Below are 27144 nucleotides of genomic sequence, written 5' to 3'. Positions count from 1 at the left end.
TCTTGCTTTAAAAATTATTTTCTGTTGATTTTTGTTTGATTTTTAAATTAATTTTGAATTTTTTTATTCTGACTTTGACAGAATACTCGATGATATTTTTTCGTTAGCATTTTCGTTGTTGACTTTGGAGACTTGAAAATTTTTCGTTTCGCATCAGCAGCGCACTAGGCTTTTAAGCCTATAGTATGCAGTTCTTTTTGATAAAAAGCAATAATTGGTGAAGAAAAAAAATCTTTATTCTTGAAAAAAAAAAATATCGTGTGAAAGATGACAGTAGTAAAATTTTTTCCACAAAAACAATATGAAAAAATTATAAATTGAAAAAAAAGCTAATTTTCTTCGTGTTTCTTCTCGGAAAATGGTCGATAATTGTTGAAAAATTAGTGGTGTGCGGTTTTTGTGCGTTTTCGTCGTTAATTTAAAACTATTACGAATTACAGCAGCTGACATTGGTCGCCAAATTGTCATGTGTTGAAAATTTGGCGACCAATGTCAGTTGGGAAGATATTACCTTTTTATGTGTACTGTGGTTCAGTTCAGAGAATGTTCAAGAGCGTGCTCAGAATGTTCAGACTCTGTTCAGAGCTTTCTTCTAAACTAAAAAAAAAAATCTCTTATGGGTCACCCCTTTCTGTCCTATAATTCAACTTCAAAGGATTGATTGACGCAACGCACGCAACGGATTCTATGGGTTGGGGCGTTAATAACCCCGTTCCATTGGAGGTGGTAGTTTACTCATGAGTACATCTAGTACTAAAATTAACACACGATCTTCTACTCGAGGAAATACAAATGTGTAGTTTTTGTATTAGATTTCTACTCACGAGTAAACTATCACCTCCAATGGAACAGGTCTAATAAGCCCCGTTTTGTTGGAGGTGGTAGTTTACTTATGAGTAGATCTTGTACTAGAATTAACACATGATCTTCTACTCGAGGAGATAGAAATGTGTAGTTGTTGTACTAGATTTCTAATCACGAGTAAACTTCCACCTCCAATGGAACAGGGCTATAAATGAACGTGTCAGATCATCCGTTTGCTTCCTCCACTCTTAGTCAGCTATTACATGAAGCCTCAAGAGGCTTGACTCTTTTTTCGAATTTTCTTTTGATAATCATTCTGTGAGGCGCGTACTATTACACGATGCCTCTTGAGTCAAAGACTCAAATTTGACATTTCTCTTTTAATTTAAGTATTGTTGTTGTTGTATTCCACCAAGAAGCAAAAAGAAATGAAAGGAAATGTTGAAAAAAGAAAGAGTGGAAAAAGAAACGTCAAAAAAGAGTCTCAGAATTTTGGCCCACGACTCTCCGGTCGGATAATTTTTTGTTTTATCTTCTTTCTCTTTTGCACTCATTAGTTTTGAAAAGAGGCGCGCCTCTTGAGGCTTCATGTAATAGCTGACTTATAGTTCGCCCAACTGGGCTTTTAAGCCAGACGTCAGTTTCAAAAATGAAATACCTAAACAAAATTGAAAAAAAAAATTTTGACAGTTCAATTCTGAGGAAGATTTCAAGGCGCAATTTGATTTGATCGAATTTCGAATGTAAAAGAAAGTTGTGAAGTTTTGGAAAATCAAAACCCAAACACGATCGAATTGTTTAAAAATATTTTATTTATGTTGTTTAACACGTCACAGCACGGAAAACTATTAGGATTTTATTACTTTTATAAGAGAAATTTACGCGACCATCTTTTTGCAATGAAAATCGCATTTATTTTGTTTTCCTCAGAATTGCTTCGATTTGATTGGTTGGTTTTGTCTTGTTCTTCTTTAATGAACTGTCAAATTAGAAAGGAAAAAGACAAAAAAGCCCAACTGCACCCTACTTCTCCTATCTAAAATTTAACGAAACATTCCAGCGCTGCTACATATTTTGACATTTGCCTGGAACAAATGTGTCATCACGAAAAATTAAAAAAAAAAAAACAAAAAGAAATAACAGAGGAAAAGTCATCCAAATAAAATTTTCTGTCCTCTCCATTGTTACGAAAAAACGAAAAAAAAAAAAAAAATATTAATTCTAATTAAATTTAACAAGAAAATATTCTAAATTCCTTTTATTCCAAAAAGTGTATTCTTATTATTTGCAAAAACAATGTGGACTTTCTGAAAACACCAACTCTTTGTCCATTTGTCACTCTCATTTTTTGTGTGATATCAATAATTTCTATATTATTTTTTTTTTTTATTAATTTTAATCGCCCTTCATTCCTTTCTTGTTGTCCGCCCTCTTTGCTAAAAAGAAAGACACATTCCAACCAAATAGAGAGAAAATTACAATACGTAGTATATTTTTTTTTTTGAATTTATTTAATTTAACTTTTTTTGCTGTCCAAAAAGACTAACTAAAATTGGAATTAGTTAAAATGGACATGCATCCGGTGGAAAATGGACTCACGGAAATTGATTTCCAACGTCTGGCGCAAACAATTGCCACAAGCATACAAAAAATTTTGCAAAATGGTAAGGATTTTCGATCCTTTTTGTTATTTAACAAAAACCCTGTCAAAGTTCAAGGATTTGAGTGTAATCTGGGAATCATCTTTCTTCTTTTGTTTTTCTGTTTTTAGTTTCAACAATGCAACGGATGGTCAATCAAATCAACAGTCCACAAGATTCGCCCGATTTGAAAAAACAATTGTAAGCCTTTTTCTTAGTAAAAGTGAAAACCTTCAAGTCAAGGCCTTTTTTTTAATGATTCTTATTTTTCTTTTGTTTTTTGTAAAGACATCAAATAATGACCTACACGCATCAACTGGTCTCTGATACAAACAATCAATTGAAAGAAGTTGAAAAATGCAAGGAGCGCCATTTGAAAATTCAACGCGATCGACTTGTGGATGACTTCACTTCGGCGTTGACATCTTTTCAGGTGAGTCTTTAGAAGGGTTTTGGTTTTGTGATAAGGTAAGAAGAGACGCAAACCGGAGGGTCTTAAGAACAATTATTGTTTTATTTGTTTGATCGTCGTTGTTATCTTTTTTTTTATATGTCTGAGGCCTTTTATCAGTTGTTTATGTATTTGCAGATTCAATAAATAAACGTGATACAAAGTGCGCCTTAGTTCTGCTTTTGTGATAGGTATTGCTTCTCTTGAAGGTACTTGTTGTGTTTACCTTCTTTTTTAAAGAAAATTGACACACGGAAAGGTATATTTATGAGCTTACAGATCGTATGAGTTGAGGCTTCTTAATTCCAATTTTCTAACTTGTTGACTTCTCTTATTGAATTAAAACCAATTCCAGATAATAACAATAAATATAATTAAGTTTATTTAATATAAAGAAACAATCCAACTCAATTCGCAGTTTAACAAGAAGTGAAAATTTAAATAGAAAATTATTGACAAGAAAAACAAAATAATAAATTGCTAACTTAGATTCAAAAACACACAGTAGATTTATATTAAGTGTCGTATTTCAGCACTCCTCCTCAGCTTGATGATAAATCCCTAGTTGTTTTCTAAGTTCAATGAATTGGAATTTCGACAAAGCTCTTGTCATAACATCAGCTACCTGATTTTTCGAAGATAAAAACGAAATTTTACTTTCTCCAGTTGACCCTTTCTTTTTGAAAATCTTTTAGCAACAAGAGAGACTTTGAATTTTGTAACCTTGTCGCATTGATATTTCTTGATTTTAAATACACATCTCTTTCTAATCGCTTTCTTTGATTCGGGTAGTTTTGTTGCAATCCAGGTATAACCTTCTTTTAAAGATGGCAACTCCTCCTCAATTACAAATTTCCATTGATTCTTACCGGGGGTCTTATTTCCATCGTCAAATGATGTTTTCACATTTTCATGTCAAAGTCATTGAATCTACTTGACGGTTTAATAGTTCGCTTAAGACGTTCATTTTCATCATTTGGTTTCTCAATCTCATCGGGTTCTCTTACATCTTGGGTTTCCAAACATTCTTCATAGTTCGAATCACATTCTTGACTTTCTCCTCCTGCTTCGGATATAACTTCGAGTTCGGTTTCATCTTCATGAGATATGCTTGATTGTTCCCAAACAATCGGTTTAATTTGGTCAGATTTCAAAGGCTTTTCATTAAAAATTACATCTCTTGCTATCACTATTTTCTTGGAAACTGGGTTCCACAACCGATAACCATTTGGCGCATATCCCACCATAATGCATTTAAATGATTTTGAATCAAGTTTAGTACGATGCTGACCAGGAATGTGAACGTATGCTGCACTTCCAAATATACGTAAATTTCTCAAATTTGGTCTTCTACCGTACCATAACTCTGCAGGTGTGACATTCTTCTCTTCCCTGTTTTGAAATGCTTGCGTACAGCTTCTATTCGACAAGAACACAGACATTACAACAGCTTCTCCCCATAAATATTTTTCGACTTTCGCATCTAATAGGATTGTCCTGGCCTTTTCCATAATAACACGATTGTATTTTTCGGCCACACTATTTTGCTCTGATGTGTATTCTACTCTGATCCCTTGCTCCAAACAGAATTTCTTGAAGTTGCTTGAAGAATATTCACCACCATTGTCAACACGCAAACGAGATATTTTTGTTTCGAAATGAGCAGTTACCCATGCAGTATATTCGATGAATTTACTAAAGACTTCATGTTTCCCCTCCATCAAATAGGCCACTGCAAAACGTGTAAAATCATCAATGAAAATAAAAACATACATCTATCATAGGTGGTTGGGGTTATTGGTCCCACAACCTCACTATGGATAAGTTCTAATGGTCTTGATGATCTGCTCTCCGAAACGCTTTTATGTGGTTTTCGATGCTGCTTACCAGTAACACATGATTCACAAAAATATTCTTGATTACCACTTTCAGATACATCCAGCCCATCTACAGTTCCAGCTCGCTTTAGTTTGAAAATGTCAGCAGTGTTCAGATGACCCATTCGCTTATGCCATAACTCAATACTTTTTCCGGCGCTAATTCCAGCAAACTGGGTTTCATCTACTTCTATGGATAGCTCGTACAATTTTCCATTACCAACAGCTTCCGTTAGAAGATTTTCGCCTTTCCAAAGAGTTGCCTTTCCGTTTTCGAAAATTATCTTTATTCCTTTAGCTTCCAGTTTTCGAATTGAAAGTAAATTGCATGACAAATCTTTAACGTACAGGACATCTTCGATAACCCCAGCAGTTTTCTTTCCATTTGCTGATAAGGTTCCTGGGACTGTTCCAACTTTCGATGCCATCAAGTAAAAACCGTTCTTTGCAACTGATATTTGAATCGGACTGTCTAAAACTTTACATTTAGTCAAATAGCTTTCATCGTTTACCATATGATCTGTAGCACCAGAATCCAGATAGAAATTTAAACAGTTTTTAGACTCAGCTTTTAGACCCATTCCTGAATGTGTAATGAACATAAACTTTTCGTCATCAGTGGTACTCACTTTTGCTTTGGCAACATGTTCATTTTGGTTTTGCCATCTGCTACTCTTGCATTCAGAGCGCTTGTGCCCAAGTTTTCCACACTTATAGCATTTGAGTTTGGTTTTCGAATACATTGCTACGGAATCGCTATGCTGAACTTCTGAATTTGTCTTCTTTTTCGCTTCATCAAGGATTCGGCTTTTAACGAACTCTATAGTCAGTTTTTCAACATCCATAGTTTCTAAGGTAGTTACCAACGTCTCAAAAGAAGGGGGCATTGTTAATAAAAGATGACAAATAACATCAACTTTTTCCATGGTAACACCTGCTGATTGCAAATCCCGAACCAGTTTGTCAAACCTCAAAAGATGCTCTTCCATGTCTCCTCCTTCCGGGCACTTGAGAGTCAAAATGCTTTTTCTTAAAAAAAGTTGTGACGCAATACTTTTTCTCTCAAAAGAAAAGACTATCAAAAATTTCTTTTGCCGTTTTTTGATCCTTGACGTACTCGAGGTGGCTGTCTGCTATGCGATGAATTATGAGAGACTTGCATTTCTTTTCTTTCTTGACTAAGACTTCCTTCTTTGCTGCATCGGGCTCGGCTTCTAAAACATAAGATAATTTTTTAAAAACAAAATCTTCAAGGCCATGCTCCTCCAGCAATGCCAACAACCGAAATTTCCAATTATTGAAATTGGTACCATCGAACAGATGAATTCTATATTTATTGTCTTCCATATCTGGGCCCATAACCTGTTGACTTCTCTTATTGAATTAAAACCAATTCCAGATAATAACAATAAATATAATTAAGTTTATTTAATATAAAGAAACAATCCAACTCAATTCGCAGTTTAACAAGAAGTGAAAATTTAAATAGAAAATTATTGACAAGAAAAACAAAATAATAAATTGCTAACTTAGATTCAAAAACACACAGTAGATTTATATTAAGTGTCGTATTTCAACATAACTGACAGTGATTTCATTGAAATGCACCAAAACTTAAAACATCAGCAAGTCACGTTAACGACTCCTGTCTTATACAACTTATAGTCCATACATGACAAAGCTATTCTGTCAATAGATTCAATAACCTTGTACTCTTTCGAAAAAAAGACTTGCTCACTGAGTCATTAGATAGATGAAATCGTCATAGACCCTATGTCGCTGAATGGGATTCGGAACCAAGTATAGCAGCCGTCAGCATGATGCACTAACGCTGTCGACTCTTGTACTGGACAGGAGCAAAAATTCAGTTTCCCTCCTACAACTAAACACATAATTACACTAATAAGCTCATGCATTTATCTGACCAGAGTATGTAGGTTCAGACCAAAGTCTGACATGAGCAAAATGATTAGTGGTCGCAATTTTTGTCTTCCTTGACCAGAATCACACTCGAATATTCAGCAAACTATAAATGCCACAAGAGTTATAGGGGATAGGGCCCTACTAATAATACTGGTCAACAAGGTTTTTTTTACAGACACCAAAATATACTTTTCTATAGGGTTTTTGGGTGCTCACATTACGTTTTTGAGATAATCCCGCTAGAAAATTGAAAATGCCGCTTTCTACCAGTTTTCGAGGTTATTTCTTGGCGTTTGGTTATTTGTTATAAATTATAATATACCTTGGTTTCTGTAACAAAAAAAATTTTAATTTTGTTGACCAGTGTAATCAAATGTAAAGCTCACTTTAATATTTAACTAGATTCTACATATTTCACCAAACCAATAAGCAATTTTATAGTATAGTAATGGACTTCCATGAAAACAGTTGTGCTTGAAAAAACACTTTATAGTTTGAAAATAAGAATCGTCATAGCAAGTTCCGAGGATGGTTTTTTGAAAAACAAAATCGTATTTGTTATCTACTATTGTCGATCATCTCTCATGGAGATGTCAGAACAGTTTAACATTCACTTCTTTTGGGTGCCGGGTCACAGAGATATTCTGGGAAACTGCGAAGCAGACCAACTCGTCAGAAATGGAACTCTAATACCAATTTTACCCAACAAGGCAAATATTGGTATACCAATCGCAACGTACAAAATCATGCTGAAGCAAGAAGCTATAGAGGCAACAAACATTATAACTTGCCAAACGACCAAGCAGATCTGGCCTAGGCTAGATCCAAAACGTTCAAAAAATTTACTGTCTCTAAGCAGATTGCATATCAGCTCTGTAATAGGTGTCTTAACAGGACACTGTCTTATAGGTAGACACGCCATAAGACTTGGCGTAGTCTCTAACGACTTCTGTAGAAGTTGCCTTGATGAGGAAGAAGAAGAAACAATCCAACATCTTCTCTGCTCATGTCCTGCCCTTTCCAGTAGACGTAAAAAATACTTGGAAAAATATTTCTTAGAAGATACTAGTGAACTAATCAATACTGACATCTTCAACCTTCACCGCTTCATTAAAAGCTCCAACTGGTTTAATAAGTGAGGAATTTCCTTGCAAAATCATGGAATCACAATGGACCAATTAGTGGTCTAAGTGTGTCAGTCGTTTTCCTGACAGCCATTTCTACCTAACCTAACCTGACGTCCTTTAAAGCCAATATATGTAGGTCTCATCCGTATCAACGCTTGGTTTTTTTCTCCATATATTTTAGGCTTAGGGCATTCTTTTTTCTCAACAACACAAATTCAGAAGCATTTTCCCGTTCTTTGGCACAACGAGTCCCAAGATCTCGATCAGTAGATAAAATTGATGTCGTTTGTACTGCTTGTAAGTATTGTTATCCAAAAAAACGTTGAATGCTTCATCCTTGTTGTTTTTTTTTTTTTTATTTCTGATCAAAGAAATGATTTGTTACTTTATAAAAAAGATGAGGAAATGAGTTGATTTAAAATTGGAGAAATTTGCCAATTTTTGAGTTTTCACATTCCAATTAAAACCCCTTAACATCGCGTGTAACTTACTTTTTGCCGTATTAGGAAGCTCTTCGTCAACAACTTTCAGAATTCTATCTGTACCTACCAAATTTGAAACTTTTTCGGACTTCTCCATCATCGGAATGTTGGTTTTGATTAAAACCTCAAATTTTTTTTTTCCACACGATACCAATACTTGCCCTATAAAGCAAGTAAAAACAAGCAAGATCAAATCGAAACTCATTATCTATTCACCGATTTAGAGGCCGCGTATGACAGTATCTACAGAGACGAGTTGTAAAGAACCATCTCTAGTTTTCGCATCCCTGGCAAGCTCATAGGCTTCGAAAATGACCTCAATGATACCTTTGATGTCAAAAAATGTTTTAGACTAGGCGACGCCGACACATGCTGTCATGCGACATTTTGAACAAAATAATGAACACTATAATACAGAACTCTAAGGTCAACATTAGATACACCATCTTTCAAAAGTCCCTCTAGCAGCTTGCATATGCCGACGATGATTGTGACGCTTTGGTGAACATTAAAGCGGAAGCGGCAAAAATTGTTTAAACCTTCAATTAAAGCAATATTTCATATGCTGTCAATATTGACGTATCGGTACGGTGACCATATTTCTGGAAGCGAAACCCGGGACAGATAAAAATTCGTTGGATTGTTTTGAAAATATTGATTTTTCAAAAAAAATTTAATTTTTTTAAATGAGTTTTCATAATTTTTCCTTATTTTGATATCAAGATTGCCTAAAAAAAAACTCACGAGTTGACCAAAACATGGACCGACACATTTGACACTTCGAATAAACTTAAATTTATTCGAATAAAAAGGGGAAGGGATAACGATAGTACGAAACGCTCCCTTTATGGGAGCGTTTTTGTTGAAATCATTTAAGTCGCATCCGAAATCAGAAATCAAGAAAATGGTTTTATAATATTGTCTGTTAATAACTTCTAAGAAAATATTTTTTTAATCAAAATCGGGAGAGCTGTTTTTACATATTTATTTTATTTTAAATGATTTTGAAATTGTATGATCTTTAACAAAACTTTTAACATGCCCTTAAAAGTTTTGAAACTTATCTGGGTTCTGTACTCTTCCATAGCTATGTTGTTCTTTATTCGAAAACATTATTCCTGGTGTAGTAACCTGACAAACAGAAGCTGGAATTAAATAATTGACGAACGTTTAAAATTAAATCTAAAACTAAAGCCTAGTCTAGAGGTGAAACGAAAACCAGAAAATTTTGCTTTTCGTTGCACAATACGCAGCTTAGGCAACGAAATTCTTACCTGTGCTAGAATGTATGGAGAGTTTTCAATCGTTTGTCACTCCCACTTATTTGTTCAGGCATTTTTTCTTGCAGCAAAAGTTTTTTGACTTTGGAGACTTAGAAAAATTTTCGTTTTGCTTCAGGAGCGTACTAGGCTTAATGCTTTATCCGAAAAATTAGAAAAAATTTTTTTCAGCCACTGTTTTCTTGTTTTCCGTACAAAGCATTTAAAATATTGAATATAAAAATCAGAGAATGTGAAAATACGGGACGACAATCACGGGACAAATGACAAAATACGGGACACTTATACGTCCCGGGTTTCTTAAATAAAAACCCGGGACAAGCTGTAGAAATACGGGACAGTCCCGGGTAAACCGGGACGGATGGTCACCGTACGTATCGGACACCTAAGACAGTCATTAAGACAACAACACCAGCGCTGAAATCAAATGAAAAAAGTGTTTCTAAACAAGACTCTAATCATCCCAATCCTGTTTTAAGGCTAGACTTTGATGAAGGTTAAAAAACTCTTAGAGAAAAATGCTTAGAGCTAGAAGAAGGGGAAGATGGAACTGAAGCCGTCTTAAGGTCCTGATCACCCTAAGTAAATATGCCATTTCAATAGAGAAGCGGTAGTTGTTTTCGGCTTTGTACAGCTTTAAATTCCTTGGTTAAGTTGTTTTCTTTCATTGACATTTATTCTTTGAAATTTGTTAGAATAAACATTTTTCAAAGCGCTACCTTAATTTTTGATATATTCTGTGATGTTGATTGTAAGGTTGCGCCACCTAAGGTAAGGTCTTCCTCTACCACGTGGCTTAGAAACTAATAAAGTAGTTCAAAATGAATGGCACTAGTGTTGTTGTTAAAAGTTCCATGGTTGGAACACATAAATACCTTTCGATATTGCGTGACAGAAGCAATTTCCTTAGTTTTGCATTTCCTAAGTTGCATTGTAGTAAAGATTGTAATTTTCGTTCAGGGACTACTTTATGTAAGTTTTCAGCGCAATTTGTTCTTAAAACTAAATGAAAATGATAAAAATTTTGAAATTTTTAATAAAAGCTAAAAACACACATTTTTTTTTTGCCTCGAAAATCATTAACTTATGTTTTATTTTATAGGCTCTTCAACGCAAAACCGTGGACATTGAAAAGAATGCAGTTCGACAAGCGAGAGCAAATAATTACAATATTGCTAAGCCACCTGGGTCAAATAGCAATGGAAGTGCCAGCAGCAATGGCAGTCAAAATAATAAATCTTTCTTTGAAGATAACTTTTTCAATCGCAAAGGTTCACAGAATCAGCAACAACAACAAACTCAGATGCAAGAAGAAATCGATTTACAAGCCTTAGAGGAACAAGAACGTGCAATCCGTGAATTAGAGGTATTATCTTAGTAAAAAGACTCTCTAAATTACTAATACTTATCCATGATTTTTTAACTTGCAGGACAACATTGTTGGCGTAAACGAAATCTACAAAAAACTTGGTGCTATGGTCTATGAGCAGGGATTGGTTGTTGATTCAATTGAATCTTCTGTAGAACAAACTAGTGTATTTGTTACATCGGGATCGGAGAATCTTCGCAAAGCCAGCCAGTACAAGGTACTTTCATTAAATTATGCAAATAAACAGAATCGTTAATCAATTTTTTATTTCCTAGAACAAAATTCGAAAGAAGAAGCTTATCTTGCTGTCCATCCTACTTGCAATATTTATAGTTATTGTCATAATCATTTCTATGAGGTTTTCAAATTAGTAGTAAATCCCAAAAAAAATTAAATGAAAACTCTAAATGAAAAGGTGATAAGAAAAATCGCAAAAAGAAAAACAAAAAGACGTCCTTTTCTCAACTTTCCCCCCTTTAAAGAATGAACAAAGGAAACAAGCAATCTAATACACTCCAACAAAAAATAAGGACAACAACAGCAACAACACGAAAAATATTTTACTAAACAAAAAAGAGCAAAGAATAGAACTAGAAAATAAAAGCAACAACAACTAGAACTTTCAATTATGTGGTAAACACAGGAATTTAAATTATATTTACAACATAATCCCCTTGGTATCTATTTTGTGTTAAAAAAAATTTAATTTTATATTTAAGCAAAAACTAAAAATAATAAAGAAGAAAACCAAAATGTAAAAAAAATATTCTTCTAAAAAAAAAAATAAATAAAAATAAAAACATTGGATGATTTTATTTTCATCGTTATTAAGCTTCTGTTTTTGTTGCTGGTGATGTGTGCGATCTAATTATAAATATTATTATTACTTATCAATTTTATTAATTTGTAAATTATATACTATTATTATCATTATTATTACCAAACTTATATTATATATCCCTCACGTTTATAGTAAATTTTTGGCAAAAATCAAGAACAAAAATTAAAAACACAAAAAAATAAAATAAAAATAAAAAGAGTTAATTTGAATTTAAATTTAAGAAGACAAAATGCATTAACAACAAAAGATTTATGTTAAACGTGAAAACTATAAAGAATTATAATTAAAATTAATCTCTAACAAAAAAAAAAAAAAAAAAACAAACAAACAAAAAAGAACATCAAATTATTGAAAATAAAAACAAAATCTACCAAATTCAAACACGAAATATTTTGTTGTTGTTGTTATTTAATTGACTTATTCAACGTGGGAAAATTTTCAATTCGTATCCAATCGACTAAAAAGTCAGTAAAACTCAAGGAAAGTAGTAGATCAAGAGCAAGGATTGAGGCCTAACAATTGTAACATGCCCGTCTTACACTCTGATACCCTCCTTGAGACCTTAAATTTAAGGCTTGTAGTTGTAAAAAAAGGCTCATTCACCTTATTATTAAAAATTTCTGTCTCTAATTTAAACACTTTATGTATTTTTTGAAGGCCATGTTTGGAAAAGCCATCAAATGCTCCAATGGGCATTCATGCAGATGTCTTGAAATTGAAATGATGTTATTTTTGTTTTTTGCATTTATAACATCCACTTAATTTTTCAGGGTCCCCATATATTTAATTAGGAGCCCACAGAAATTGTGCGGCTAGCCAACATTTAATAAAAAAGGTGGTCAAAAATTTGTTGTTGTATTCCATTCCAATTGTTTTGCTATTCAGTTTTTTTGCTATCTCCAAGAGAAAATCTCCATGGACAAAATCTCCAAAGAAACAATTTTTTTGCCAAAATCTCCAAATCCCCAATGTCCAGTTTCTACTACTAACGCCGCCGTTGCTCTTGCGGCATGGAAATGACATTCTTTTACCGTTATGAAATGATAACGATTGTATATTTTTAAAGAACAAATTATGAATGCACTTGAAGTTTTTCAAAATTATTAATAAATGGTCTGTTGTCTGTTGATTTTCATAACAAAAGTTACTATGGATGGGATTATTGAATGAAGATTAAATAAAGGACGAAAAAGCTTATTATAAATGGATTAGGCTATAATTTCCAATCAAAAAACAAAAAAGCAAATAATTATGTCCAAAACGAATATGTTCAAAAAGTAAATCATGCGATTTGATCGCATGATTCACTACTTGAACATATTTTTTTTGAGATTTTGGCTTGAAGATTTTTGCTATGAGGATTTTCTTTTTGGAGATTTTGCTGCTGAGGATTTCAGCTTGGGGATTTTGTGTTTGGGGATTTTAGTTTGGGGATTATATGTCCTGGGGAAAACGTCACCAACCCATTTTAAAGGGCTCTTGAGTCTTGACTCTTCATTCTTACTACAAATGATGTTGTCATAAGATATATTTTTTTTTTACTCTTTTAGTTAAGGACCTTGCATCAAAAACGGGCGAATCCAAGTATTACAGTAGCGAGCAAAAAAAATGCAAACGAAAGAATTTTAAAGAGTTTTTAACAAGAACTTAGTTACGAAATTTGGCATATTGAAACTGTTTTATTTTCATTAAACAGAGTCAATTTGTGGAACATTTTACTCCATAACCATTATTTGGTCAAAAGTCTACCTAAATATGCGTTTTTAGACGAGCAAAAAATTGCAAATGTTTTTATTGTTTGCATTTTTTTTGCTCGCTACTGTACTTTTTGTCGGAAATTGAAAAAAAAAAATTGCAAAATTAATTGTTTCACGAATGTTTTAAATTGCACATTTTCACAAGTTTTAGGTTAAATAAAAAATAAAAATAATTAGTAATTACTGGGATTGTTATGAAGTTTTTATTTGCCTAGGCTAAAAATATGGAAAAAAAGAGTTTAAGGACAGAAATCAAAGTCGCCACTCAAGTTCAGAAAATCCAAGAAGTCATCACTCAAGTCGAGATTCTTCTCGAGTGAACATCTGAAGATGAGGAGGGTTTTTAGATGAGGATTTCCTAAGTATGCATTAATAAATCAGAACTTGAGGAAATAACCATTCCTATCTTTGTTTTCTTGTATAAAATTAATTAGTAAAACTATTTATTGATTTTATTTTTTTTTATAGAAAATTCAATTTTTATTAAATAATTTACGAAATTTTTCATAACAATTATATATAAAAAAATCATTATTTTTTACAAAATTTTCTTACAAAAATGTAAAATCTACAATGTGTTGTATATTATTATAGTAATAATGTAAATGTGTTGTATTTTATTTTTGTTTTTATTTTCATATAACATTTAAATTAATTTAATATATAGAAACAATTCTAATCGTTTAACACTTATAAATCTAAAATTGATGATTATTGTACAAATATTTTTGTTTAAATATTCTATTATATTCACATAAATGCTTAATATTTTGAATACTCGTAGTATTAAAATGTGAATTTTAAATTCATTTCATTATTTAAAAACAAAATTAAAAAAAATTGGTCAGAATTCATTTAAAAAAAAATACTATTTCTATCAAAACTACTTAGAGTGTAGTTCGAGCGTCGTCTAAATAAGAGTTTTGTGTTGATCAAGAAAATGATCCTTAAAAATATTAATAAATCAAAATTCGAGTTTTTTTTTAAGAATAGTGTAGGTATATGTTTTAGGTACCTTCCTTCTGTGGTATTTATGATTTTTGTTTTAAATTAAACTTTTTTTTCGAAAGTTTTTAAAAATAAAAAATAAAAATATTGCTTCAAATATTTGTAACTGTTTAGAAATTCAAATTAAACAAAAAAAATGGCTACCAAAAAAGGTTAATTTGTGTATCGATGGTAAAAAATAATCTAAATTGAAAAATATCTACAGTCTCATGCCATGATACTTTGCAACAGATTTGCAAAGACAAAATGCGAGGAATATTGCTAAGAGTTGAACAATACCAACACCAAGAAGAACTCCAAGGACGATTTCTTTGTGGAGCAGAATCCAGTCAATAAAGGCATTATAGCAACCCTGAAATTAAATAAAAAAGGGTAAGTTTTGAAAAATATTGAAAATTAAGAAACATACATTTTCATAATAACTATTGTTATCAGATGGATTTGATGTGCAATTTTCATCTCGTGGTATCGACTTGGGAATATCGGTAAGAACGCAACAAGCTTCGGGGATTGTTCGATTTTGCTTGTTTGCTGTCCAGCTTTCAGATGAATCAAAATCACGATAATTTTCAACACCACAACAAGAAAATGTTCCCATCATTTGATCCCACATAAGAGTGACAGCATCGGTGTGTTCGCCAGTAGAATAATATTTCGTTATAGTAGATTGTAGGAAGGATTTTGTTTCACTTCTTGCCTAAAATAAAATTAAAGAAACAAAATGCATTCTGGAAAGATTTTATTTGAAAGAAGCTAAAATTTCTTACTCTGTCTTTGTATGCAGAGGCAAGTCCACCAACAGCAAATTCTGTTACCAAGAGCAAAATCATGAAAACTCCATACTAAACATAGACAAATAAATGAAAAAAATTTATTAAATATAAAATCAGGGCAATAATAAACTTAATAGCTTTGTTAAATAAAATTATCAATTTAATCGAAATGAATAAATTATGTAAGTACTTCAAAATGTATTTTGTAAGTAGTAAGCAATTTTTTGTTTTAGATCAAAATTATATACTTACAAATGCTAATAAAATTTTTTTTTAAAGTTTGACTATAAGCCTTTCATTAGCTATTTCAAATAAATAAATATTTAAGCTAATGTAATGAATTCGATAAATGTCATTCTTTTTACGGTTAAACCCTTTTTAACGTGGGTCACTGTGGTGTATACGTACTTTTTTTTATAAGAAAACTATTGCCCAAACTAAATTATTGAAACAGAAATAGAAAACCACCCACATGATGACTGAAATTAAATTTAGAGGTTAGGTTTCTTTCATTTGTAGTGAAAAAAGGTGTTCTTCAGGTAACAATGCCTCTGGTAAATCAAATACCAAATTTTTATAAGAACCATTAATAATATTGTGGTACTTTGATTGTGTAGCAGAGCGGAGACACATCGATTCAGTGGTGGCAACCGTTTTAAAAACTTGGGTCAAGTGTTCTAGATATTACGAATTAGTATTTTATTCATGTTTGGAATTAGATGTCAATAATATTTATATAATATCCCGAATCAATGTTCAACTTAAATTGCATCCATATCAAGGGCTTTGAAAGTGAAAAAATAAAAAAAACAACATGAAAAAGTGATGTTTTTGTTTTTAAAAATGCTTCGCAAGGGACTGAATCATAATAATCTAGGTTGGAATAGTATTTAACATATAGCTATATACAGGAATAGCTTTTCTCTAAACTAAAAACTGCTAAAAACAACTTAATTACTCGAAAATTATCAGTATTTTGAGAGTCCTGACCCAAGATTTTATTTTCCAAATATCTTCTGACCCAAGTTTTTGAAACGGTTGCCACCACTGAATTCAGCACACTCGAACTAATTAGAATCGATGTGTCTCCGCTCTGCTACAAAAAAATGTTCTAAAACTATCACAGAATAGTGGTATAAATATTACAGTTTTTTAGTTTATTTGGCAAATTGGCATAGGCATGTTATTTTGCGCATTGTTTTAAGGTATTGAGGCTAGTAAAAATTAACAATTTTATATATTTTATTGTTATTAAACTCTATAAATTTCATTATAATTCATAAAACGGGTTTTGAATTACAGTGGTCAACTACTTTAAAAACAAAGTTTCGAGAAGTATTCATTTTAAGTTTTTAACCCAATTGAGTTATAACGACATTTATGAGGGTCAGAGGACGCTTAATAATATGTAGAGAAACTTCAAAGAATGTTTGAAAAAATGGTTGAAAACAAATACATTTATTTGTACAGAAAAAAATACTTTCTCAGAAAAGTACGTATACGCCAGAGTAACTATATGTATATTTTTAAAAGATAATTTATTAATTTACAGAATTAAACTTCAATACAAAAAAATGTCTCTCGATACACAAAAATTAATTGTTCCATGGGCTAAAAGTGCTTTTCAATAGCACACATAAGAGACTAATTCTATTCACACTATTGAAACATTAATAGAGAAAATAAAGTAATAAAAAGGCATTTTTGAGAAGTTTTTGAATTTCAATTTGTATTTCCAACTCAGATTAATCAAAATTTAAAAACTTTACAAAAAGTTAATACAAAAATGTTTACAAACAATTAAGTATCAAGTGTTCCCAAAATAAATTCTAACATTGGATAGAGGTTAATATAATAGCATTTCCATTTATCATCATAATACATAAGAAGACAATGTTGACAATTATATCAAAAATAAACACTCCAAAACGAAATAACAAGCAAACAATAACTATCTTTCAAGTTCAAAGGTAATTTAAGTTCAAGGAGTTGTTATGAAAGTTGTTATGGTTCGTTTGCCAGTGGCAAAGTACCTACAAAAGGCCATTGTATTTTATCTACAACTTCAATAGTTTCACCAAAAGTACCCAAGATTCATTACAATATCAAAGATCTTTTATCTCCTCCTTCGGTGGCAGCGTGAGATTTGTTGTGTGTAACACTGAAATGGCGACGATGATTGCTACTCCAAACTACCAAACTAGCAATTTTTGGTCTCTGGTAGCTATAGATAACAATCGCTGTATTTCTTGAGATTCTGCATAAACAATGAGAATTAAATAAAAAAAAAAAAAACATCCAAGACTCGATCAATCAAATATTATTGCACAATATTGTCATTAACAACAACAAAGATATAGATATGGCATCTTTTTTACAACTTGGAACTATCCAAACTTTTTTCAGTTTCCCATAATGTCCAAACAGGTTGGTGGGTATGCTTAAGACCTAACGGTTTTATGTGTTTAAAAAAAACTATAAAGCCCATAAAACTAATTCATATAAAATAAAAAACTATTTATAAAGAAGACTCATCGGCTTGTTTACAAAAATTAGCATATTTATGACCATTAATTTGTGTGAACGGGTCATCGTCTTTAAGTTTTGTTGTTTTTGTTGTTGAATGTATTGTATAAGACACCTTTGTTGCACAACATTAAAGTTGTTCAAGAATAAGTTATTAGTCGGTGTGTTTTTTGCTAAAATTTCGAAATTGGGTTAAAATTTTGAAAGTAGTTTTTATTATAAAATTATACGTGCATCGGATCATTGATTTCAAGGTCATAGTAATTTTAATGGTGGCCATGGGTGCAGAACTAAGATGCATACTAAAAATGAAAAAAAAAAAAAACTATAAAACAGATATATTGTAGATTGATAGTTTTGTAAAGTAAAGTTTAATTGTTATTCACCCAGTGACACTTATGATACATACTTATGCCTTGACACTAGACGATAAGAGCATTGAACTATTTAAATAATTATTTAGCTGTAGTTTCAAGCAATGTCAATTACTATTAAAAACTCAACCTGAGTCAAGGATACAAAATTTGGTTAGCAAATTTTTTCATGTGTTAATGACGAAGAAGGTTATATCGAGAGTAAAAAATAATAGAACTTTTTAAAATAGGTTACGGGGCATTTTTTTACACCTTGAATAAGAACAAATTCGTGATAAACCAATCAAATTATTAATAAATTCTTTAGTTGAACGGAATTAAATCTATACATAACGCTAAATCAATGATTTACGAATTCGCAATCTATAAATTTGCGAAGTTAAGGCATAGAGTGCTACTGATTGGTACAAAAAATCTCATAAAAATTAAATGATGAAATCGCAAACAAAAAATTTTAATTATTATCTTCAGTGTAAAAAACGAGATGTTTTGAATTAGTTAATTTATAATAATAATAAGTTAATTTACGCTAAGAACTATGTGGCTTCCTATTCAATCTTTCAACAAGTATTTTATTTTTTACAAAATAAAATAGATTTAAAGAAAAAAGTACGTATACACCATAGTGAACATTTTTTTTTAAATACTTTGTTTTTAGTAGAATTAAATTATAATTAAAGATTCTGTCCTAAGATGCTCATTTGCTTTTTACATTTATTACAATTAAGGTTCTTAAAAGTAAGTAACATAATAAAGTGACCAATTTTGATTCTGATAATCAAAACTTTCGCGTTTTGTGAAAAATCATTTATTTAAACGGCTAATTGTTTTTTTTTTCGAAATTTCGTTTTTAAATGTTGATTAATATTTAAAAATGGAATACCAAATTTTTCTAAAATGTTAAGAAAATTGTATACATCGTAAATTATTTGAAGAAAAACGGCGATATTCAAATTGTGTTTTTTTTTTAATACCTTTTTGAACAAGAAATTATTTAAAAATTATATATTTTTCAATTTTTTTCTGGAATTCTAAGAAATATCAAAATATAATATAAATCCTTAATTTTTATATAAATTATTTTTTTTCTTTTCTTTGAATTCAGGGGTCGAATTACCGCACACGATTACGATCATACGTTAACGTTTTGTTTATTGTTCTCTCTATTTAATTAGTAGAAGACGTTAGGGACACATAGCAACTATACGTTAACGAACGTATGCCGTATTTCGTAGTGAAATTATTTTGAAACTAAGAGTTATTAAATCGTATCTGTATATAATAAACCTGTATTTTATTGAAATATATTTTCAAAAAGGTGTTAAAAATCCGTGTTAATTAAAAATTGTATCCAAACAAATTGTAGTCTTATTTTTTTTTTTTAGTTTGAACGTAAAAAAAAATTAGGTAATATTTAGATAAAAAAAATAATAATAACGTTTAACTTCTTAAGAAAAAAATGCTAAAATATTAATTATTTAGATTTTTTGACAGCTTTTTAATTTCTTGTAAATTTTTAAAATTAAAAGCTTATAATATGCATTAAATTGTACTTTCCCATAACTCCGTCAAAAATCATGATTGAAGACAAAAAATAGAATACAATTTGTTTTTAAATAAATTTTTATAAAGGCAAGTTTTATTTTTCTGAATTGTTTCAGTCGTAATATTTTTTTCATATTTTCAGATCGAAGCCTCGAAAGTTTTGCTTTAAAGATATGAGTTTACAGTGAAATCTATGCATTTAGGTTAAAAAATTTTCAATTTTTTTTTTAAATTTCCTATAAATCGAGTGAGACATCTAAAGGAAGGTCTTTTAAGCTATATTCATGAATAAATAGGTATATATACCTAATATTCTTTTTCTGATTTTCGGAAAAAGGCATGTTCGGATCGGAGATATGAGTTTATTATAGACCATGAATATGCATTTCACATTTTATAATGAGACTCCGTCCATCTGTATATAAATCAAAAATTGTTAAAAAAAATTTAAATACAAACAATGTTTTGTTGTTAATACTTTTTGATCAAAAATCTCTTGGTTTACAAATTGTTTTCCACCAAAATGATAGATTCCTGGAATTTTACAGGGTTTTCACATTATTTCAATCTTATGCAAATAAAATTAATTCTTTTGCAAATTGAATTGCAAATTCAATTCATGAAATTAGAAATGGAATTCACCCTTTTGCAAATCAAATTCACCTTTTCTACTAAAACAATTATTTTTTAGACTTAATTTTTGTTCGAAAACCGAATAAGATCAAAATTGCAAAATTTCTGACGCAGTTAATAAAGAAACCCAATTCGTTTTGGTTTAAATCACGTGCTTGCCTTTTTCCAAATGCACTTGGACTTTTTTCAGATTTAATATCAGTTATCAAATTTCATTACCTATAGTTCTTAACAAATTAATACATAAATATCCGTAATAAAGTGTTAAGTTTCAAAACATCATTGATCGGTATTAAATCAGGTTCTGTATTAAACTCAAAGCAATTTCTCATCTTAGAAATAAATTCTTAAACTTGTTTTGATCTCTATTTATTAACACCTATAGAATACAAAAATAGAATAGAAAAAATCTCGATTCAATGAACTCATAGAGTCATTTGGGGTAAGATCGCGCAGTGGGTAAGAGCGCGCACTGCTTATTTCTCGAGTTGTGTCCAAAAAAAACTAAAACTGAAAATGAGGAAATCAGCGCTTAGAAAGACGTCAATAAGTGATAACCTTCGGGAGTGTGTGCTCAGCTCCATTTTATTTTAAAACAGGCTTGAAAAAATATGACTAAAAACAAAAAAAAAAAGTTGTGTGGGAAAAGTGTGTGGCGTCGGCGTGGGAGCATTATATACCGAAAGTAGCATATATTTTTGAATTGTGCCTATTTATATTTGATTTAAGTCAAAAATTTGTTAGACTTTCTTATATTTTATAATAAATATGATAAATAGAAAAAAAAGTACCTTTGTGGGTAAAATCGCGCAGTCCTTTTGTGGGTAAGAGCGCGCACTTCTTCCCATATTAAACTTTTCTTTTTTCAACAAGACAGAGAAATGTCAAACTTGAATCTTGAGAAACGAAGGCTTTTATTCCTTAATTTCAAAAAAGAAAGGCAGTTTTCTTTTAATTTAATTAGAGCCAATTTTTCAATCTTCTAATAAACAGTCAGTTAACTGTTCTACGAATAAAGTTATTAGGCTCATAAACAATCAGATAAAAACATTGAATTTTTCAATCAAAAATAATTTATTCTACAGAATAACAAAAAAAAAATTGTCAAATTCAAAAATATTTAAAATTAAACGTCATTTTTATTAATGATTGTTTTTGTTTTCTTGTTTTCCACTGTATTTTTTTCAAAATTCTTTCAAAACAGCTTTGACAACTGACACAATATTTTTGTTGAGATTATTCCTCAGAATAATTTTTATTCGTCTCTGAAAGAAGCAGATAGTTTTATTCTTAGGAATAAGCTATATCTGCCTGTTGAAAAATTGATTTTTTCTCTATCCTTAGGAATAAGTACAAACTGACTGTTTAACTGACTATTGAAAAATTGGCCCTTAGAAATATTATTTTGTTTGTTTTATTTTGTAAATAAAGTTTAAGTTTTTGTATTTGAACTTAATTTGTTTTTTCTTTTATATTTTCATTAATTTTAGTGAAAACTTGGAAGTTTTGAAACAAAGTTTTGTTTAACTAAGAGCCGATTTTTCAATCTTCTAATAAACAGTCAGTTAACTGTTCGACGAATAAAGTTATTGGCTCATAAACAATCAGATAAAAACATTGAATTTTTCAATCAAGAATAATTTATTCTATAGAATAACAAACAAAAATTGTCAAATTCAAAAACATTTAAAATTAAACGTCATTTTTATTCATGATTGTTTTTGTTTCCTTGTATTCCACTGTATTTTTTTCAAAATTCTTTCAAAACAGCTTTGACAACTGACACAATATTTTTTTGAGATTATTCCTTACAATAATTTTTATTCGTCTCTGAAAGAAGCAGATAGTTTTATTCTTAGGAATAAGCTATATCTGCCTGTTGAAAAATTGATTTTTTCTCTATCCTTAGGAATAAGTACTAACTGACTGTTTAACTGACTATTGAAAAATTGGCCCTAAGTATAACATAAAGTTTTTAGAAATTTAGTTCACGTAAACTGTCAAGATTCCTATTAAAACTATGTGCGCGCTCTTACCCAAGATTTTGCGCGATCTTACCCTGACTTTGGGGTAAGAGTGCGCACATTGACTTCATTTGGTTTTTGTTTATAATCATATGAAATATTTAAACTAAAAAACTTTTTTTTTGTGTTTTCTTGTTCCCAAAATATAGGTTTATCAAACGTAAAAAACTTTATTCTGATATCTCTTATAGAATCTTCACAATTTTGCCTTAAAGTGAAAAGTGCGCGCACTTACCCCAACTGACTCTAAATGAATCAACTTTGAATTGTTATAACATCTTTATCTATTATATTTTTCTCTCAAAGGTTTTAAATATCTTTTATTACTACTATACGCTATACCTATCAATGGCGATCGATTTACTTGGACATAACGGAACGTAAAAAGTCTTCCGCCTTTTCACTATCAATTTCAAAACACTTGCAAAATGCATTATATACAAATATAGAAATATAGAGATAGAATATAAAAGAAAAAAAAAGCCTATATTGAAATAAACCAATAGACCGTCATAAATCACCGGTATTGCACAAATATGGAGACCAAGATACAGTATCTCTTTGCGTGTGCACTATACAATTGCAATTATTTCTAGTAAAAAGCATTTATAAGGAAATGCACTTGCCTTGCATAAGTCAAACTTAATTTCAAGAAAGTAACCAAAGAGATGTATAAATAAAGGAATTGTTATATGGGGACGACGCAATCTAAGTTGCTATACTCTCGAACCATCTAGCAAAGCATTAAAGTGTCTTTGTATCCAAAAAAAGTATCTACCAACAATGGATTTGCAGGTGTACATTTACATAGAGCATAGTCTGGCTGGGGGCCCTGCCCAATATCCACCCAACTGAGACGAACTAGTTGGGTTTCAATACTTTTATTTTCCAATTAATGTTTACGTTGACCGCTCGTTGTTGTGCTGATGGCTAAAGCCGGTAGTGTTACCAAGACGAGAGAAGTGGAGAATGTGTTGGAGATTGCGGCTTTGGTTGAGTTCGTTCATCTTTTTGCACATCAACACCGGCTTTCTGGATAGTGGCAGTGAAAAAAAAAAACTTCTGACTAAAAATTTGAAAGGTAAATTGGAAAGGGACGATGATGGTCAAGTGGTGTTGCATATTTATTGCCCCATAAAAAAAATAAAACAACAATGGATACCAGAAAGAGTCTAGAGTGCTCCAACGAACCATGGTGGATATACCCGCAAACTTACAAAAGTGGGGACCATGAGCATAATAATTAAAAAAACTCGCAGATGAGAAGTCGTCGGTCGTTTTGGATGGAAGTTCATATATGTTTAAAGCTAGTTTTGACTGGTTTTTTGAGTTATGTAAGCAAGTTTGGTGACCTGATTCGGGAGTTGAGAATTTATTGATGTAATTATTATGAGCACTAGGCCGTAATTTTTTGACTTTTTAAAGCCTATGTAAAATGTCAGTGATGGACACAAATAAAACTGTCAGATTTTTATTTTAAATTAATGATTCGAAAAAATATTCAAGGCTATTGGCTTTGTAACAAATGACACATCACCTTAAACTGACTATTGTAATATAAATTCTTTTATTCAAATTATGTTGTTATACGTGTTGAAAAAAGACAAAAAGAATTCAAATAAAATTGGAGACATATATAAATTAATTTAATTACAAGAATGAATATGTTACTTACCGTCGTCAGCAGACATTTAGACTCTCTTATTGCACCGCAATAACCAAGGAAACTCAATACGAACATTATCGCTCCGCATACGATTAACACGTAGGCCATTTGTTCTATCACAGCTGGCTGGGTAAAGTGCTGTAAATGAAAAAATAGAAAAAAAAAATAAAATAAAAACAAATTTAATCCAATTAGTTCAATTCGTTTATATAGTCTTTGTCTCGAGTAATTAACCTTTGACAAAAAGAGTTGTTGTACAGTCTATCGTTTTGTGATTAAGAAAAATTTTTTGTTTTTTTTTTGTAAAAAGCTTATCAACTTTTAGTTGAACTTTGAAAGAATATTTTGTTTATTTAAGATGATACGTTTAATAGGAATTGTGTGAAAAGGAGTAAATAGTTTAATTGTAGGCCCCACGATAGAAAAAAATGTAGATACTTATTCAAGCAGACGAAAAACATGGCCTTAAAGTTGGGGGTAGTTTTTCGTGGTCAACAACTGTTCATTTGTTCGAACCAAAAGAATAGTTCGCAAAAAGTAAATTAACTCAATATTTTTCATTTCAATTTGGCTGCTCTTGCCCAATAAAACAGTCATTCAATAGTTTTTCAAATTTAATAAGAAGAGTTGTGAGCCAGAGTTCAGACGTTCAGAGTGAAATAATCGAATCTAAAATTCAGTATATGTGATGAATGATATAAAAAAAGCTATCAAAAGCTTTAGAACATGAGATTTTGTTCAAAAGCTTTGCCGAAATTTGACCATTGGTTTAAAAGTCATTGATGTTCAAAAATGTCAAAAATTACATTTTTGAGCTTGTATTTTTTTAAGAGTACCTACATCGTTTGAGAAAAGGTACAAAAATCATTTTTTTTTTACATTTGTTAAAGGGTAAACTTAATTGGAAAGGTTAGTTCAAAATCTACCAAAAAGTCAAAATTACACACACAGAATTGTTCTGGAATGAAACTCATTCTGGGCTAAGCAATCTTACTAGAATTTTAATTTTATTTTTATTTCATAAAAATAAAGAAAAAAAGTTAAACAAAGCGGCTTAAACGTTTTACAAATTATTTTTCTAAAAATGCATCTTTAAAAAAGAAGTCAAGTGTGGAACTTTTATGTTTAAAGTTCATTTAAGAAGTTCTTTTAAAAAACGCATTTTATAGTTTATAATTTTTTTAAAATTTACTTTTACCAAATTTTAACATAAACAATTTAAAAAAATGAAAGCGCAGCTTTTAGAAGTTCATGTTTTTTTTTTTACTCAAGTCTAAGAAAATTAATTTTTTTGTGATTTTTGATAGACTGATTCTCAGTGAGCAGTGACGTATATTGAATAATGTTGAAGTTGTTAATATAAAACTATAATAATTTAAATAAGAAATTTACTTGTTGTATTTTTGATCTTCTCTAAAATTGTTTCTGATATCAAATCAAAATATTGAATGTATTCGAAATTATATGAAAACATCAAGATCGTTTTTTTTATTTCATAGCGAATTAAGAATTCTTCTGAAACTTAAAACCTATACAAAATAAAGCATTTCAAAACTTAAGCCTGAACTACATCAAAACACAAAGTCAAAAAAGTACAAAAAAGTAAACACGATGTTTTTTCTTGTTCCCCCTAGTAACTTATTTGTATATCTCTCTTTCATTTTTAAAAAGTATTCGAGTCAAAAAGCTTGAACATGACCAAGCTTTCAATTTTCACAAAGTTTCAAAAACAAATACACTCAAACAATATTTTATATCCTTTCCGTAAGGTCGCTCTGCGATCACATAGTTCCTGTCATTTTCGAAGAAAAGCTCTTTTGACAAATAAATATTTTTTTTCAAATACAGTCGATTCCCTCTAAATTGAAATTCATCCAGGTCAAATTTCCGTCTAAATCGAACTTTTTCATAATTTTTAATGAAACCGCCTGTAGCAAAAAGATTGAACAGATGCCTCTTACTCGAATTTCCTATAAACTCGAACCAATTTTCGTGTCCTGTGAAAATTCGACTTAGATAGAGTCGACTGTATTTTGTTTACTTTTTCAAATTTTTTTTTATTTGAAATTTAAAACTTCAAAAAACAAAAGAGCTTTTTTAGTTATTTTTTTTCCAATAGATGTCAGGTAGATATACATGTGATTTCTATATTTTGAGCTTTGTTTACTTTTTTGTACTTTTTCGACTTTGTGTTTTGATGTAGTTCAGGCTTTAATTTTTAAAGTTTTGAGGTTTTATGATAGCATTTTTGTTACTAGAAGTCTTCTATTGGAATGTACTTCACATTTAAAAAAACATAAATTTGAAACTATATTTGATATTTATTTATTTTTATAAATATACATACACTGCGCGTCACTTGAATAGAAACAACATTTTTTCTTTAGAAATTAGAGATTGGCGCTTTGGTGAGGTAACTTAGTAGATTTTTGGTTTTGCATTTTCAAAGAGGAACTTTTAACAAACAATGTTGTAGAAACAAAAAACCCAAAACAGAAACCGTATGGCTACTAGTTGCGTTTTTTCGCATAACTTCACAAAAATCAGTGTTTTTTTTGCGTCACTTGAATAGAAACAATAGCTCTTAAATTAGATAAAAATAATAAAAAATCATGGAAAACACTAATTTTAGTAAAGCAGTATTAAACTTTGACATTATTTGCACATTATATCCAATTGTGGGCTACAAGCTACCATTAGGCACCACAGAAAATACATAAATAGCAGCTAACATTGGAAATGCACTTGCACTATGCAAAATCGCGAAAGATTTGGAAAATTTGCCGAATTTGGATGAGAATATTTTTAACATATCGTAAACTAGTGATTGAATAAAAAAAATAAGACAGGCGAGACCCAAATCAAGAGCAGAGAAAAAATAATTTAAAAACTAGCTGCAATTTACTTCACTTTGCCGCTAAAATCGGTGAAAAACGTGGTGTTAGTGCGATGGTAATGTGTTGGTTTGTTCCATCATGGAAGTTATAAAAGGTGCACAACATTAAAAAAGCCTCAAAATGCAAAATAACAACATTTTAAGTTCT

The 27144-nt window shown here is 30.6% G+C and overlaps 3 protein-coding genes across 3 annotated transcripts in view; 1 reads left to right on the top strand and 2 right to left on the bottom strand.

Moving 5' to 3' along the window:
• Positions 1-27144, bottom strand: part of LOC129909071 (actin-related protein 3) — a 78246-nt gene that overhangs the window by 10555 nt on the left and 40547 nt on the right. The gene's annotated exons all lie outside the window — the stretch shown is intronic.
• On the top strand, positions 1956-11482 carry LOC129909072 (syntaxin-7). The gene is made up of 6 exons (XM_055986022.1): positions 1956-2468; positions 2576-2645; positions 2733-2877; positions 10687-10950; positions 11015-11170; positions 11229-11482. Exons 1-6 carry the CDS (start codon positions 2372-2374, stop codon positions 11322-11324), a joined length of 828 nt encoding a protein of 275 aa, XP_055841997.1. The 5' UTR covers positions 1956-2371; the 3' UTR covers positions 11325-11482.
• LOC129909073 (tetraspanin-18) overlaps positions 14192-27144 on the bottom strand; it is a 46032-nt gene continuing 33079 nt past the window's right edge. Inside the window, exons 5-8 of the mRNA XM_055986023.1 lie at positions 24110-24238; positions 15327-15401; positions 14969-15256; positions 14192-14911 (exon numbers count right to left, since the gene is read on the bottom strand). Coding sequence (XP_055841998.1) covers positions 14759-14911; positions 14969-15256; positions 15327-15401; positions 24110-24238 — 645 coding nt within the window. The 3' untranslated portion in view covers positions 14192-14758. The remainder of the gene's footprint in view (positions 14912-14968; positions 15257-15326; positions 15402-24109; positions 24239-27144) is intronic.

The sequence above is a fragment of the Episyrphus balteatus genome, chromosome 2, assembly GCF_945859705.1.
Source record: "Episyrphus balteatus chromosome 2, idEpiBalt1.1, whole genome shotgun sequence".
Lineage (NCBI taxonomy): Eukaryota > Metazoa > Arthropoda > Insecta > Diptera > Syrphidae > Episyrphus > Episyrphus balteatus.
This window is presented reverse-complemented; position numbering and strand designations above follow the sequence as displayed.

Coding starts and splice junctions, on each gene's coding strand:
- LOC129909072 (XM_055986022.1), top strand. CDS start 2,372: ATGGACATGCATCCGGTGGAAAATGGACTCACGGAAATTGATTTCCAA. Junction 2,469..2,575: donor ACAAAAAATTTTGCAAAATG/GTAAGGATTTTC, acceptor TTCTGTTTTTAG/TTTCAACAATGCAACGGATG. Junction 10,951..11,014: donor GTGCAATCCGTGAATTAGAG/GTATTATCTTAG, acceptor TTTAACTTGCAG/GACAACATTGTTGGCGTAAA.